Source organism: Pteronotus mesoamericanus, unplaced genomic scaffold (genome assembly GCF_021234165.1).
Source record: "Pteronotus mesoamericanus isolate MK-2021 breed Mesoamerican mustached bat unplaced genomic scaffold, CSHL_Meso_final contig_101, whole genome shotgun sequence".
NCBI lineage: Eukaryota > Metazoa > Chordata > Mammalia > Chiroptera > Mormoopidae > Pteronotus > Pteronotus mesoamericanus.
The window spans coordinates 14704499-14718032 of record NW_026555001.1 but is presented as its reverse complement, the minus strand read 5'-3'; the positions used below and the strand labels follow the sequence as shown (position 1 = coordinate 14718032).

Genomic DNA, 13534 nt, shown 5'->3' with positions numbered 1-13534 from the left:
GGGAAGGGAGTGGAGGTATTGGGAGCTCTTTAATAGTCACAGTATGAAAAGGGTAGAGACTCACTCTTTTAGAGTAGTTCTAGATTATCCCTGGAGTTCTTTGTCCAAACAACCTGTCATAGTGAAACCCAGCATGTCAAAAACCCAAACTGAGCTGCAGACTTGCAGTGAGAGCGGCTAGAAAGATCCAGGACCCCATGATCTCAGCACCCAATTTTGTTGCCTTTGCAAGACTGCGGTTGGAACCCCTAGATGTCTGCATGGCCCAGTTGTAAAACCCCCTTCTCTAGATTATGACAGAATTATTTAAAAATGTGATTCCTTAGCCTTTCCCATCATAAAAATTGAGAGAAAAACTTTTTCCTTTTACATGAGTTTTTTCTCTTAAAAAATGGATGTTATTTATAGCTTAAATTTTTTTTAAATTTTAATTTTTTTAAACCCTTACCCGAGGATATATTTATTGATTCCAGAGAGAGGGGAAAGTGGGGGGGGGGCGGGGAAGAAAGAGAGAAACATTGATCATTTGCCTTCCGTACGTGCCCTGACCAGGGATTAAACTCCCAACTTAGGTTTGTGCCCTGACCGGAAATCGAACCTGTGACCTTTCTGTGTATGGGACGACTCTCCAACCAACTGAGCAGCACTGCCCGGGGCTTAGTTAAGTGTTTTAAATCTCTGAGCCTCTGTACATTTTTCCTGTGAAGACTGGTTTATAGATAGAATTACTGAAAAATATCAGTTGATGATAATGTTAACAGATTGTCAGGGAATTAAATCTTATTTGGGGTATCCACAGATATCCTGCTTTATATAATGCATAGAAGTTTGACCTTTGTGGTCACTTTTAGACAAACTGTAAAGGCTCGTGATAAATGTCATGAGTCTCTGGGTTATAAATACGGGGTGGGCAAAAGTAGGCTTCCAGTTGTGAGTATGTGAAATAGTTTATTCTTGAATTATTATTTATTAATTTTGTATTATTTTTATTAATCTACTTTTGCCCACCCCTGTATTAGTGAACTGATTTGCCTGCTGTAGTAAAATAAAAAGAATAGAAGAGGCAAATCTGTCTCTATTTGAAATTTTTAAAAAATCATACATTAGGTATTCTTTTTGTACTTAAAAAAACAGAAGGTAATACTACTGCATTGTAATTTTATTGTGTTTATAATACAGGTTTTAAAGTTCTAATTATACTTTTTAGTAACTAATAATTTAATACTTTTTTTGATCCTCCCCTACTTTTTTCATCCTTCTTCTCTTGTTTCATGTTGCTTTACCCAAACTGAAGATGCCTACATTCTGACCAGGTTGAACTTGTGGTCTTGGCTATTATTGTCATATCACAATTTATTTCCAATTTTAATCTTATTATTATACCTTCCTTTCTACAGACTGGTGAATTTTCAGCTCGTTTCCTTTTGAAGTTGCCAGTGGATTTCAGTAATATTCCCACATACCTTCTCAAGGTAAAAATATATAATTGTCAATATGAGAATATAAATGAGCCTTAAAGTAATTATTAAACTCTGAATATTTGTATGGTTGGTTTACCAACATTGCTTCAGATGATGAATTCTATTAAAATATTAATTGCATGAAAATCCATTAAGTTCCTTTGTTACCTAAATGCTAAAATAATAGCCCTAAAAGTAATTTTGAAATGACTTTTTTTATAAGATAAAGTGAGTATAAGTAAATTACACTTTGGAAAAAAATACCTTTAGTTAATAATCTTTTTGAGATGAAAGAACCTGTTAGAAGTTGCATAATATGCATTGTCTTTAAGCCAGATTACACATTAACTACACTTTGCTAAAGGACATTTTATTTTCTTTATCTCTGTTAGTAGTTGTTCTCAGGCATCTTCATAGTTGGCCTGTCCTGCAGACTGAGCATGGAGTTAGGCCAGTGTATTTGGCATGCTTTAAAAGGTAATGCAGGCAAAGTGTGGCTTGGGAAGGGACACGCACATGCTTTGCAGAGAAAAGGTGGAATGCAAGCGACTGAGCGGTGGTTAGTGGGAAACAAAACTAAATGGACCAGGGAGCAAGTTCTGAACTGGAACCCTTAAGACAGAGGCCTAGGTTCATGGTAGATGTGGATTTTGATTGTGACTGCCCTCAGTTCCGTATTTCTGCCATGGTTATGTACCTTTCACCTAATGTAAGAAAAATTTCTGCCTTCCTAATTGATGTTCAAAGAGTTAAAAGTATTTATAACAGTCTAGAGAGAAGATGGAAATCCTTGTACAAGTTTTCCTGCATATTACAGTAGTCAGTAAGTAATATTAGATATTAATCTTGGTAATGATTGGGAGTATGACCTGGTGGCAAATAAACTGTAGACCATAGAAAAGATTAGGGAACACTTTTAAAAGTATATTTCACTCAAGTCATTAACAGTGGAACTCTGTGGGCAAATTGAAATGCGGGAGTGGCTAATAATCTAGGCTGGAGGAGAGAGTTTTTTTTTTTGCAAGAAAATAATGAGAGATAAAGATGGAAAGAGGAGTTGGAAAGACCTTGAATGCTTAGGGAATGATTTCAGACTTCATTAAGCAGGTAGTCTTAATTTCTTTTCCTCTGGATTAACTTCTTATTTTATTTCTGTGGTCTCATTCCTTCCCACGCCCAATCTCCCTGCAATATTATTTGCAGGATAGTCTACTTTAATCTCCTCTTAAAACAAAGAAAGGCTCCTCTTGAAACAAACAGTAACTTCCCAAGCCTGCCTGCCCAGGCAGTGCTGTTTTAGACATTGTTTCCCAACCTGTGCTGTTAGCCTGAAACAAGCATCTCTCCTCCCTGTCCTGCCAGGGAGGTGTCACTTTGCTCCTGCTCTCCCCAGCTCTGAAGCCCCTACTCTTTCATCTTTTCCTGCAGAATTAACTTAATTGACCTAAGTATAAAGTAGAGTCCAAAGAAGTTCAAGTTACTTGCCCAAGACCATATGTGTTTATTTGGGGCTGTTGACAGAATATCTAGTTTTAATTACTAGCACCTGTTTAGAGAGGCGCTAAGAGATCAAGGTGGAGAAGAAGGGGATCATGAAATTAAAGTGAACCTTTTAAAGGAGGAAGTGTAACATACACTATGGGAAAGTCAACACCTGAACTTGGAAGAGCCAGTGGAAGAGAACTGTCTAAGTGGAAGGTCTGCAGGAGCCAAGAGTTGTATAAGCCAGAGGTTTAAAAATGTTAATGAAGAAGGGAATGCTCAATTGCCATTGAATAAACAAGACTATACTCAAGAAAAGGCATTTGATTTGGCCAGGGCCATAGAGATATTGAGACTAAAGAGAACACTTCAGTATAATGACCAAAATAGGGACCAGATTCTTGGTTTTAATGAAGATGCAAATGAATAGGAAATATGCTCAATGGGTATTAGACAAAATAAGTTGTGAAAGTGGAATGGAAACTCGAAAATCGGAAATGATCAAGTGTTATCATTAAGAAACAACTGAAGCGATAGCATACTGGCTAAAATAATCAGAGAGAAGCCTTTTCAAGAAAATCTTAATTGATATACTTGAATGTGCTAGTCTAACTGATGTTCTCTCTGAAAAGTTGAAAGGAAACGTTGCTGGGGAAAAAACCATTCCAAGTGGTGCTATCATTCTTTCATATAGTTAGGGAGAATAAATAGGTAATGATATTAAGTTAAAAATGCATATGACTTTGTCATTAAAGATTGAGTTTTAATAAATTTGCAGTTTGAAATTTCTCTCTCTTTTTCACCTTTCAGTAGGAACAGGAGGATTGTGCATTCTCTGTACCCAGAAGAGAATTAGGCTAACTAATCTCCTTAAAAATTTTTTGGGTGAATTCTTGCATTGCCCTTTATTATTTGGGACTGTTTGAAAGTTCATTCAGTTTTACATATTTGCTAGAAAGGAAACTGTTCATATTCCCCAAATACTCTCTTTATTTATAATCCAGCACATTTTTTAGGGTGGTTTGTATTGATTATAGTTGTTTCTCAGCAAGCATAAGATAGCAGACATTAAAAAGCCCCCTGATCCTGATAAATGAGTATAAATTCAAAGGCTGACCTCACAGAGATTTTTCTCTAAGCCACAGATTACATGATGCTTCAAAATTTGAGACCGTTTAGTTGAGGGAATTTTTTGGATCCAATAAAGTCACACTTAATAAGCAGCTTTTAGAAATAAAGACTGCTTTAACTCACTCTTGTGAAATCTGGTTTTTAAAGCAAAACAGTTGTCTGTTTCTTGAAAGACCATAAAGAATTCACAGAGAACCCTCTTCTTATCTTAAAGGAAATAGTTTCTGTCTGACCAAATGGGAGCGGGCATACTTTTACACATGGAGGAATGTGTACCTGGAAGAAAGTGCCATACAAGTAGGGTGCTGTTTATTCCGGACTTATCAGGGCTAAAGCGGAGCTGAAATTTGCATTTGAGACCTAACACAAAGAAAGTTGTGAGATGGTCTAAAAACTCACTCTGCAGAGAACTTCCCTTCATTCTTTCATGAGTAGGGGACCCAGGACTACTCTCAGTTTATTGTTCTTGTCCTACCTCCTTTCTCTAGGGAGAGAAGCAGAGCTTAGAGAAGAATACACTCCAGACCGGAGGGCCTCAGGCATCTTCTCTAAAGGGCAAGATAATAAAGTTTTAGGCTTGCAGGCCAGATGGTCTCTGTCACTACTCAGCTCTGCTCTCATAGCATGAAAGCAGCTACAGACACTGTGTAAATGAATACATGTGGCTGAGTTCCAATAAAACTTTATTTTCAGAAACAGGTATAGGGCTGGATTTGGCCTGTGGACAGTTGTTTGCCCGTCCCTTTTCTTGATCAGGGAGGGGAGTGCTTCTTCACATATGCGCCTGGAGTGGCACAGTAAGATAAGTGAACAGGTTTGGTTTAAAGAGTATAAGTGGATTTCAATACTATGCTCACTTAGCTGACATTTTACTAGCACCTTCAACTTGGGTGAATTCCCCCTGCTTTTCCTTCCTCCATTTTACCTTTCCTTCCTGTTTTCTTCCTTTTTTCTTTTATTCCATCTTGTCTCTCACTTTAAATTAATTTGTTGGTAACATATAATTTATTCAGTTCTCTTCCAAGTCTTAAGTTTCCCTACCTGTTAAAATGTTGCCAGGCTGGCCCTGGGTGGTGTGGTTCAGTTGGTTGGTGTGTTGACCTGTAACCCAAAGGTTGTGGGTTTGATTCCTGGTCAGAGCACATGCTGGGTTGTGGGTTCAATCCACAGTCCGGGCGTGTACCATCCCCAGTCTAGGTGCATACAGGAAGCAACCGGTCGATCTTCTCTCTTGCATCGAAGTTTCTGTCTTTCTCCCTTCCTCTTTTTCTAAAAACAATGAAAAAGTGTCTTCGGGTGAAGACACTTAAAAAAAAGAAACTGTCAAACTGTATTACACACCCCATTGGATTGTTGAGAGTATTAATAAGATAATGAATATGATGGTACTTCTGAGCTTCAAGTAGATGCCAAAGAGAAATGGTCTTGATTTTATTTAGTCACTTAATTTGTATTTCAAAGTATTGAATTTGTTGTGGACTCGGAAGACTTTTATTGAAATTTAGGTGGAGTTATATACTGTTTTTTCCTCTCTTGATTTCCTCCACCTACAGTTCAAAACTCAAATTTTCACTTGCCCCAAATTTCCAGATATAATTTACGTTAATTCTGACAATATAATTTCTACTAAAAACAGTCACAGGTAGTTTCTGTGAGTTTTCTCCTTTTGCTTTTCATTTTATTTTGTTGTTTTTTTATGGTGTGCTCATGTTTTTGTTTTCTGAATTGCAGTTTTAGGATATAGCTGTATCTCAGATGATTATCAGTGTACGTGCTTTGCTACCTTGTCCCCATATATAGTGATAGTCTTTTAAGTGCAGTCTATTCTGCTACAGGGCATGTTTTAGTAACATGAATTAGTTCATACATGATTCGTGGATACTGGAAGCATGCCAGTATATTTTGCAAACATTGTATATAATGCAAACATTGCCATGGTTTATAGTTGACTTTTTTCTAGCACATTAATATTAATTATTATTGTTTTTTTATCCTCATCTGAGGACATTTTTCCATTGCTTTGTAGAGAGAGGAAAGGAGGAAAGGAGAGGGAAACACTGATTCGAGAGAGAAGCATCCATTGGTTGCTTTCTGTGAGTGCCCCTACCGGCGATCAAAACCACAACCTAGACATGTGCCCTGACTGGGAATTGAACCCACAACTATTTGGTTACAGGATGATGCTCCAGCAAACTGGGCCCCACCAGCCAGGGTGTAGCACATTAATATTTTGACCACTAAGTAACAGCAGCTAAATGCCGATGAACAAGCAAACCGTGGAGGTATGTCGTAATTGCACTCTGTCCATTCACACCATGGCCTTCCACTTGGCTCAGCTTTGCCACATTCTGTATTTATTTATTGTGTGGTTTCCCCTTTTTTTGTAGGAAAAAAAAGCACAAGCCAGAACTAGCTGTGTCTTGCATTATTACATTTTGTCCAAAACCTGCTTTTTCACTGTAGCTTCTAATGATGACATCTTTCTATTCTTTCCCATAAGGCAGCAGTTTGTCTTTCTTTTTTTTTTTCAATAGCTTTCTTACCGAACAGCAATTGGGGTCTTGCTGCCTACCACCACCTGCCATTCAAAATTCTAGAGGCAGAGTTTTGGTGATAAAAGAAAAGAGTCTTTATTCAAAAGCTTCACAATTTTGGAATAATAGCTTTCCACACAGCATTAATCACTTAAGCCTATCAATTAAGGCTTAACTCTTTAGTTTTGTTTTTTTTTAATCTGTCTAACAATGTAATACATGATTAAATTGATATTTCAAATCAATGGGAAAATAAGGCTTATTCAACAAATAAGGTGCATGGATCACTATTTCTTGAAATAAAACAAATGCAGTGCCCTAATTCATACATTATACAAGAAATGTTCAGGTGAGTTAAAAATCAATATATAGAATCTACGGAGTTTTAGGAGAAAATACAAACTAATTATTTTTCTTACCCTGAAGTAAAATATTCAAACCCATAAGCTATAAAGTAAAATATTGACAATATGATTATATTAAACATTTAAGACTGTACAGTAATATATATATAAAAAAGTTAAAGGACAAGTAATAGAATAGGAAAGTATCTGCAACACATCTAAAAAAGGGTTAGTGGTTTTTTGTTTTTTTTAGGGAAAAAATTCTATAAACATTTCATCAAAAAATGGGTAAAGAATACCAGTCATTTAAAGCTTTTTAAAAAATAATAGAAATAGGCGAGAAATATACAAAAATAGGTTTAATTTCAACAAATAATAAAGGAACAATTAAAATAACACATTGTCACAATCAGATTAATATGTATTAAAAATATTGGTAATATCAAGTATTGGCAACTGTGAAAGGACCTGGGTATTCATTGACTCTTTTTCTTCATCTTAAAGCAGTCCCTTTAGCATATTTTGCAGTGCTGGTTTGGTGGAGGTGTATACTTTTAGCTGTCTCTTGTCTGGGAAATTCCTTATTTTGCCTTCCATTTTAATTGAGAGCCTTGCTGGGTAGAGCAGTCTTGGTTGCAGGCCTTTGCTTTTCATGACTTGGAATATTTCTTGCCATTCCCTTCTGGCTTGCAGTGTTTCTGTTAAGAAGTCAGCTGCTAGCCGTACCGGGGCTCCCTTGTATGTTACTACCTGTTTCTCCCTTGCTGCCTTTAGGATTCTCTGTTTGTCTTTGATATTTTCCATTTTAATGATGATGTGTCTTGGAGTGGGCCTCATTGGGTTCCTCTTGAATGGGATCCTCTGTGCTTTCTGGACTTGTGTGACTTTTTCTCTCCTCCAGTTAGGGAAGTTTTCCTTCACGACTTTTTCAAACAGGTTCTCTATCCCTTCCTCACCCTCTTCTCCTTCTGGTATCCCTATTATACGGATATTATTACGTTTCAGGCTGTCCTGCATTTCCCTCAACACCTCTTCATTCTTTCTGAGTCTTTTTTTATTTTCTTGCTCTTTCTGGAAGCTTTTTTCTACTTTGCCCTCTAGCTCACTGATTCGATCCTTGGCTTCATCTAGCCTGCTTTTGATTCCTTCTGCTGTGTTCTTCACTTCAGAAATTTTATTCTTCATTTCCTCTTATCTCTTATTGATAGTTTCTATGTGCTTTTTCATGCTGATATAGTTTGTAGTAAGTTCCTTGTAGTTTCCCTGTAGTTTTTGTAATTCTCTCTGAGCTCACTGAGCTCATTGAGCTTCCTTAGAACCATTGTTTGGAACACAGTATCTGGTAGTTTACTTGCCCCTATTTCATTTATTTCCCTTTCTGGGGATTCCTCCTTTCCCTTTGAGTGGGGGGTATTTCTTTGTCTTCCCATTATTTGCAAGATTCTTCTTTTTTTGCTTCTGCTTCTAGAGCTGATCTGTTTTGATTTTCTGACTTTGTGGTATGAACTTCTATGGTAGGAGACTACTGTTCTTATTTTCTGGATCTGCCTCTGATGAAGTCAGATTTCTTCCCTCTCTGACCTTAGGCAGTCTGTTTGAGACTTCCAGGAATCTACTGTCTGTGGCTGTCTCCTTCAGCTGTTAATCTCTAAACTCTTTAGTTCTTTAGTTACAGCTTTAATCACTTAAGGCTATCAACTAAGGCTAAACTCTTTAACACCTGAGTTCTCCTAGCATTCCTGTTAGTTTTAATTGTCTTATTTCTGTAGGGTTAGTTTACAAACTAAAACAACATAAGATAGAAAAGCTGCACAATTTTGGAAGTATGGTAGGCTTCTGCCTCAGAGCTTGTCCCCTCTGGAACACCCAAAGAAGAATAACCCTTCCACCCTCTGCCAGCCCAGCCCAGCCCTAGGCTGCACCGGAGTTCTTTCTCATCCAAAATACTGTCCACTGGGAAACGCAGGTAGCCACAGTATGATCATCCAGGCATCCTTGAGGAAGAAGCCAGAGCCAACCTCATTCCAGCGCTCCTTTTTGTTTCAGATCTTCTTGCCCATAATTCCATGCGTTCTGAAGGCATTCAGGTTCTTAGCCAGTCACTGCTAGGCTGTTTACCATTGCCTAGGGCAACCCCTCCTTCCGCCTCCCCAGTGATCTAATCAGATCTCTGTATCTGTATTGAGATATAATTCACATATTGAATACCAAGCAATTCATGCGTATAAGAGGTACAGTTCACTGGTTTTAGTGTATTCACAGAACTACAACCAAGCAGTTTCTATCTTACCTTTACTTTTTAAAAAGCCCTATATTTACTGTAGTTAACTTTTTACTTATTAGGTATATACCATGTTATTTTAAGTATGCTAGTGTTTTTATTGTAATTACTTTGGTTTTTGTTAATGCTGTGGTTACAGAGTTGTACAGGCAACTGTAAGGTAAGGCCTGGCCTTCCCATGTTTTTCTCATTAGTCTCTTATTTGTAATGCATAATCTACTAGAATGCATTTTTGAAGGAATGTATATATCATCTTATAGCAGAAGTACTGTATTTTAAAACAACTAGAAATTCTCTTCTTTTATAGTTTAGACATCCTGAGTCCTTTACACTTTCAATGTATGTTAATGAGTTTTAAGATCTTTCTCTATCCTCATAATTCTCTTCAGGAAGTATCCTGGATTGTCAGTGACTCTCTTTAACTGTGGTGCCCAGAAACAAGCCCAGAACTTCAGAAAGGACTGATCAGGTCCAGTGTTCATTAGAACACTGAACCTCATCATTAATTAGTGCTCATTGAGCTTGTAAAAATCCCAGACTTGTCTTACTAATCCTGTTTTCTGTGGTTGATCTTTTAAAACAGTATGGACTAATCCCTTCATATTGTCTTTTTGAATTTGTCCCCTTTTCCAGCCTGTTTCTAGGAGAGATATCGACACTTATAATCCAGAAAGAGGAGTATATGCTGGAAGCAAGTAGTACTGGAGCGGGGGTAATAGGAATTATGGGATGTGATCATTATAGGTGACCATTAAAAAAAAAAATCTGTAGTCTCTTTTCTTTGTGGTAACATTCTCTTTGTCCACATAATAAAGGTACCCCCTGGCACCTAATGGGTAATGTCCATTTATCACTGTCATCTGTTATCATTAAAACATTTTCATCAGTCAGACCTAGAACCCAAAAGTAGAATGTGGTTAAGGGCATAAGATGACTGTATAATAATAGTACTGCAAGTCAGAATTTAAGTAGAAGTATGAAGTTATTCAGTGGGTTGAGAGAATACTTCTGGTGGGGAAAAATCTTTATGAAGGAGGTGACATTTAGGATGGGCTCTGAAAAATGGTCTGTATTGATAGAGAAGCTAGAGAGAATGAATGAGCAGGATTTCAGGTGGCGAAATAGCACACTTGGAGAACAGAACAATCCAGTTTGTCCAAGTCATTGAATATGTGTACAAAGCAGTGACAGATAAAGAAAGGAAACACATTTTAAAGATTCTGAATACAATGATATAGGTAGAGCCTTAATGATTGTTTTGATTGATTGTTTCCAATAGTAGTAATGGTTGGAACTGTATTTAACAAGAGAAATCTGGCAGGAAATAATATATAAAATGATTGGGGAGGAGGCGGAGGGAAATTGGGTGTGATAGTCAGGGTTCGGGGGATGTAAAGCTGACCCATGTTTCAGACCCTGTGGAAGTTTTCACATGCCTAGCTGTGGCGCTTGCTCCCCTCGCCCAGTGGCCAACCAGGGCGAGTGAGGGCGAGGAAAGGGCGGAGTAAGAACCTTCTAGTCAGTGGTAGCCGAAGTGCATCTGTTTTGGTTCATGATGAGATAAATAGAAAATTGAGAGTTTTAGAAATATTTACAACAGTTTGATAGAATAGTTGTATGTCTGTTGAGTGTAATGATAAAAATATTGGGTTTGCGTTATGATGTTTTAAATTTTCTTCTAATAACTTCTTTTTAGTGTATTTTATGAAGCCATCAATCTGTGAAGAATTAGGAAAAAACAAAGCAAACCCAGCACTAACTGCTCCTTCTCTGTAGGCGGTTTGAGAATCACTGCTCCAGCCACACGCGGCCCTCTGTGGCCCCCAGCTGCCGCTGTTTCCCCTGTCCTGGAACACAGCGGTCTTCTGAGGGTCCTGGGCGTTTTTCAGATGTGTTCTTTTTGCTGAGCTGGGTTTTATATTCCCTTTTATCCAGTGTCCCCCTAAGGAATCTACAAGAAAGCTTCTAGAACTAATAAGTGAATTTTGTAATGTTGCAGGATACAAGACCAATATATTAACATGAATTGAATTTCTAGATATACTAACTACAAATAATCTGAAATTGAAAAATTTTAAATATAATTTATAATAGCATCAAAATATAAAATATTTAGGGACAAATCTAACCAATTGTTTTTTAAAAATCAATCCTACTCAAACTGCCAGCATCTAGTGTTTAGCAAAAGCATCATTGAGCCCTAGCGCGGTGGCTCAGATGGTTGGAGTGTTGTCCTATAGTCCAAAAAGTTGGGGTTCGATCCTTCGTTCAGGGCACATGAGGGAGACAACCGATCGCTGTCTCTCACATCATTTCTCTTTCTCCCTCTCTCTCCCTTCACCCTCTCTCCTTTCTCTCTCTCTTCCCCCCATCTCTCTCTCTCTCTCTCTCTCTGCCTCCGTCCCTCCCTCCCTTCTTTTCTCTCTAAAACCAATAAGCATATTCTCAGGTAAGGATTTAAAAAAAAATATCGTTGGTTTGGGCACATTTGATGAATTCTCAAGTATTGAAACCCAAAGTGCTTGTCCCTTTGGGTTTCTGTTATGACTCCCAGCCACCTTTTTATTCAAAGAGTATGTAATTTTATGTCACAACTAGCATTTAGAGAGGGATTTTGGTCAGAATCTTGCCATTGATAGAGAGGGCAGTGCTACATACGTTTATATTTAATCTTCACACTTGCCCTGTAAGGTGGCACAGTGAGATTCTGTTGTTTTTGCCTGCCTGGCACCTCTCGTGCCCTTCTTCCTGTGTTCCAGTGTCCACCCTCCTTTCCCTGTGCCATCCCTGGGGTTCTGGTAGGCTGTACAGGACGGCTCCTCTTCTGCCTGGAAGGGATTAGTCCAAGGGCTGGATGCATCATCCATGCTGGCCTAGGCAGACTGTTTCCGAGAACTTTTGAAAACTGAAGTAGGAAGAGAAAAACTTTTTCTTTGCTGTGATGTTTATAAGCTGGCAGGAACTGAGTCCAGGGCTACAGGTCACCGTATTCCTCGCCACGTGGTAAAAGCCTCTGGATCAGCACCACCCAGTAGCAATATAAGGCAAGCCACAAATGTGAGCCACATTTGTAATTCCTACTAGCCACATTAAAACAGCTAAGAAGAAACAGGTGAAATTAGTTTCAATAATATGTTTTACTTAACATATTCACTGTCATTTCAACATGTAATCAAAATTAGAATTATTAATGAGCTGTTATATATATATATTTTGTACAAAGTCTTTGAGATATGGTGTATATTTTATTCTTTACCACCTCTCAATTCGGACTAGTCATATTCCAAATGCTCAGTGGCCACATTTGGTTAATGGCTACCATTTTTGACAGTGCATCTCTGTACTGTGGGAATGAAGAAGTAAAGATAGAAAAAGTAAAGATGAGAGATAGAAATTTAAAGAGAAAGAGTACCGTCTGTGGTGAGATGTTTTGGTTCTAGTTCTTCAGGTTGGAGGAGCTGTCTTGGCTTTGGAGTCTTTGAGCATCTCCAACAGTTTTCTAAAAAAGTAATACTTTTTGCTACAGTGAGTAGTATGATTTAGGTTTCTGTCATTGATAATCAGAAAAATCTTGACTCTTACGGGAGGGCATTATTAGCTCCATTCTTTTTTAGATGAGTTACCTAGGTTTATCTTAACTGTGTATGGCTGAGCACAGGCTTCCCTCATTAAAACCGTGTGTTTTTCCCACCACAAGAGAGTGTCCATGGACTCTCCTCATAGAGCAGGCCCTTTTCTCTGCATAAAGGAATGGAACTTTATTCTCACACATTCAGTGCCCAACATAGTTCTATCTAGCCTCTGATATGATGTAATCATGAAAATACTTATTGGGTTGGCCAAAAAGTTCATTTTTTTTTTTCATTTGGTTTGGTTTATTGGGGAACAAAGGGGAAAAAAATGGGACAACTGTAATAGCATACTCAATAAAATAAATTAAAAAAAAATAGCCTCAGGTTGATTTCCAAGTTTTTGTAGCATCAGTTGTATAGCAACTGATGGCTGTAGTATAAGATGGCTGTAAGATTGCTTAGTTGTCTTTAATTTCACTTGAAACAATTTTGTTAGATTGTATTGTGACAGCTGTCATATCAGCATGCACTTAAAAAAACTTATCAAAATTGGTGAATTCTTGCGTAGCTATTTTAATATTGAAGATGGAAGAAAATAAGCAACATTTTTGGCATATTGTGGTTTATTATTTCAGGAAAGGTAAAAACGCAATTGAAGCGCACAAATAGATTTGCACAGCGTATGGAGAAGGTGCTGTGACTGATCCAACACGTCAAAAGTGATTTGCGA

General features: G+C 37.7%; 1 protein-coding gene across 2 annotated transcripts in view; it reads left to right on the top strand.

The window, feature by feature from the left end:
• BABAM2 (BRISC and BRCA1 A complex member 2) overlaps positions 1-13534 on the top strand; it is a 347541-nt gene that overhangs the window by 114411 nt on the left and 219596 nt on the right. For both annotated transcript variants that reach the window (XM_054568447.1, XM_054568456.1), the window contains exon 6: positions 1398-1472. In XM_054568447.1, coding sequence (XP_054424422.1) covers positions 1398-1472 — 75 coding nt within the window. The remainder of the gene's footprint in view (positions 1-1397; positions 1473-13534) is intronic.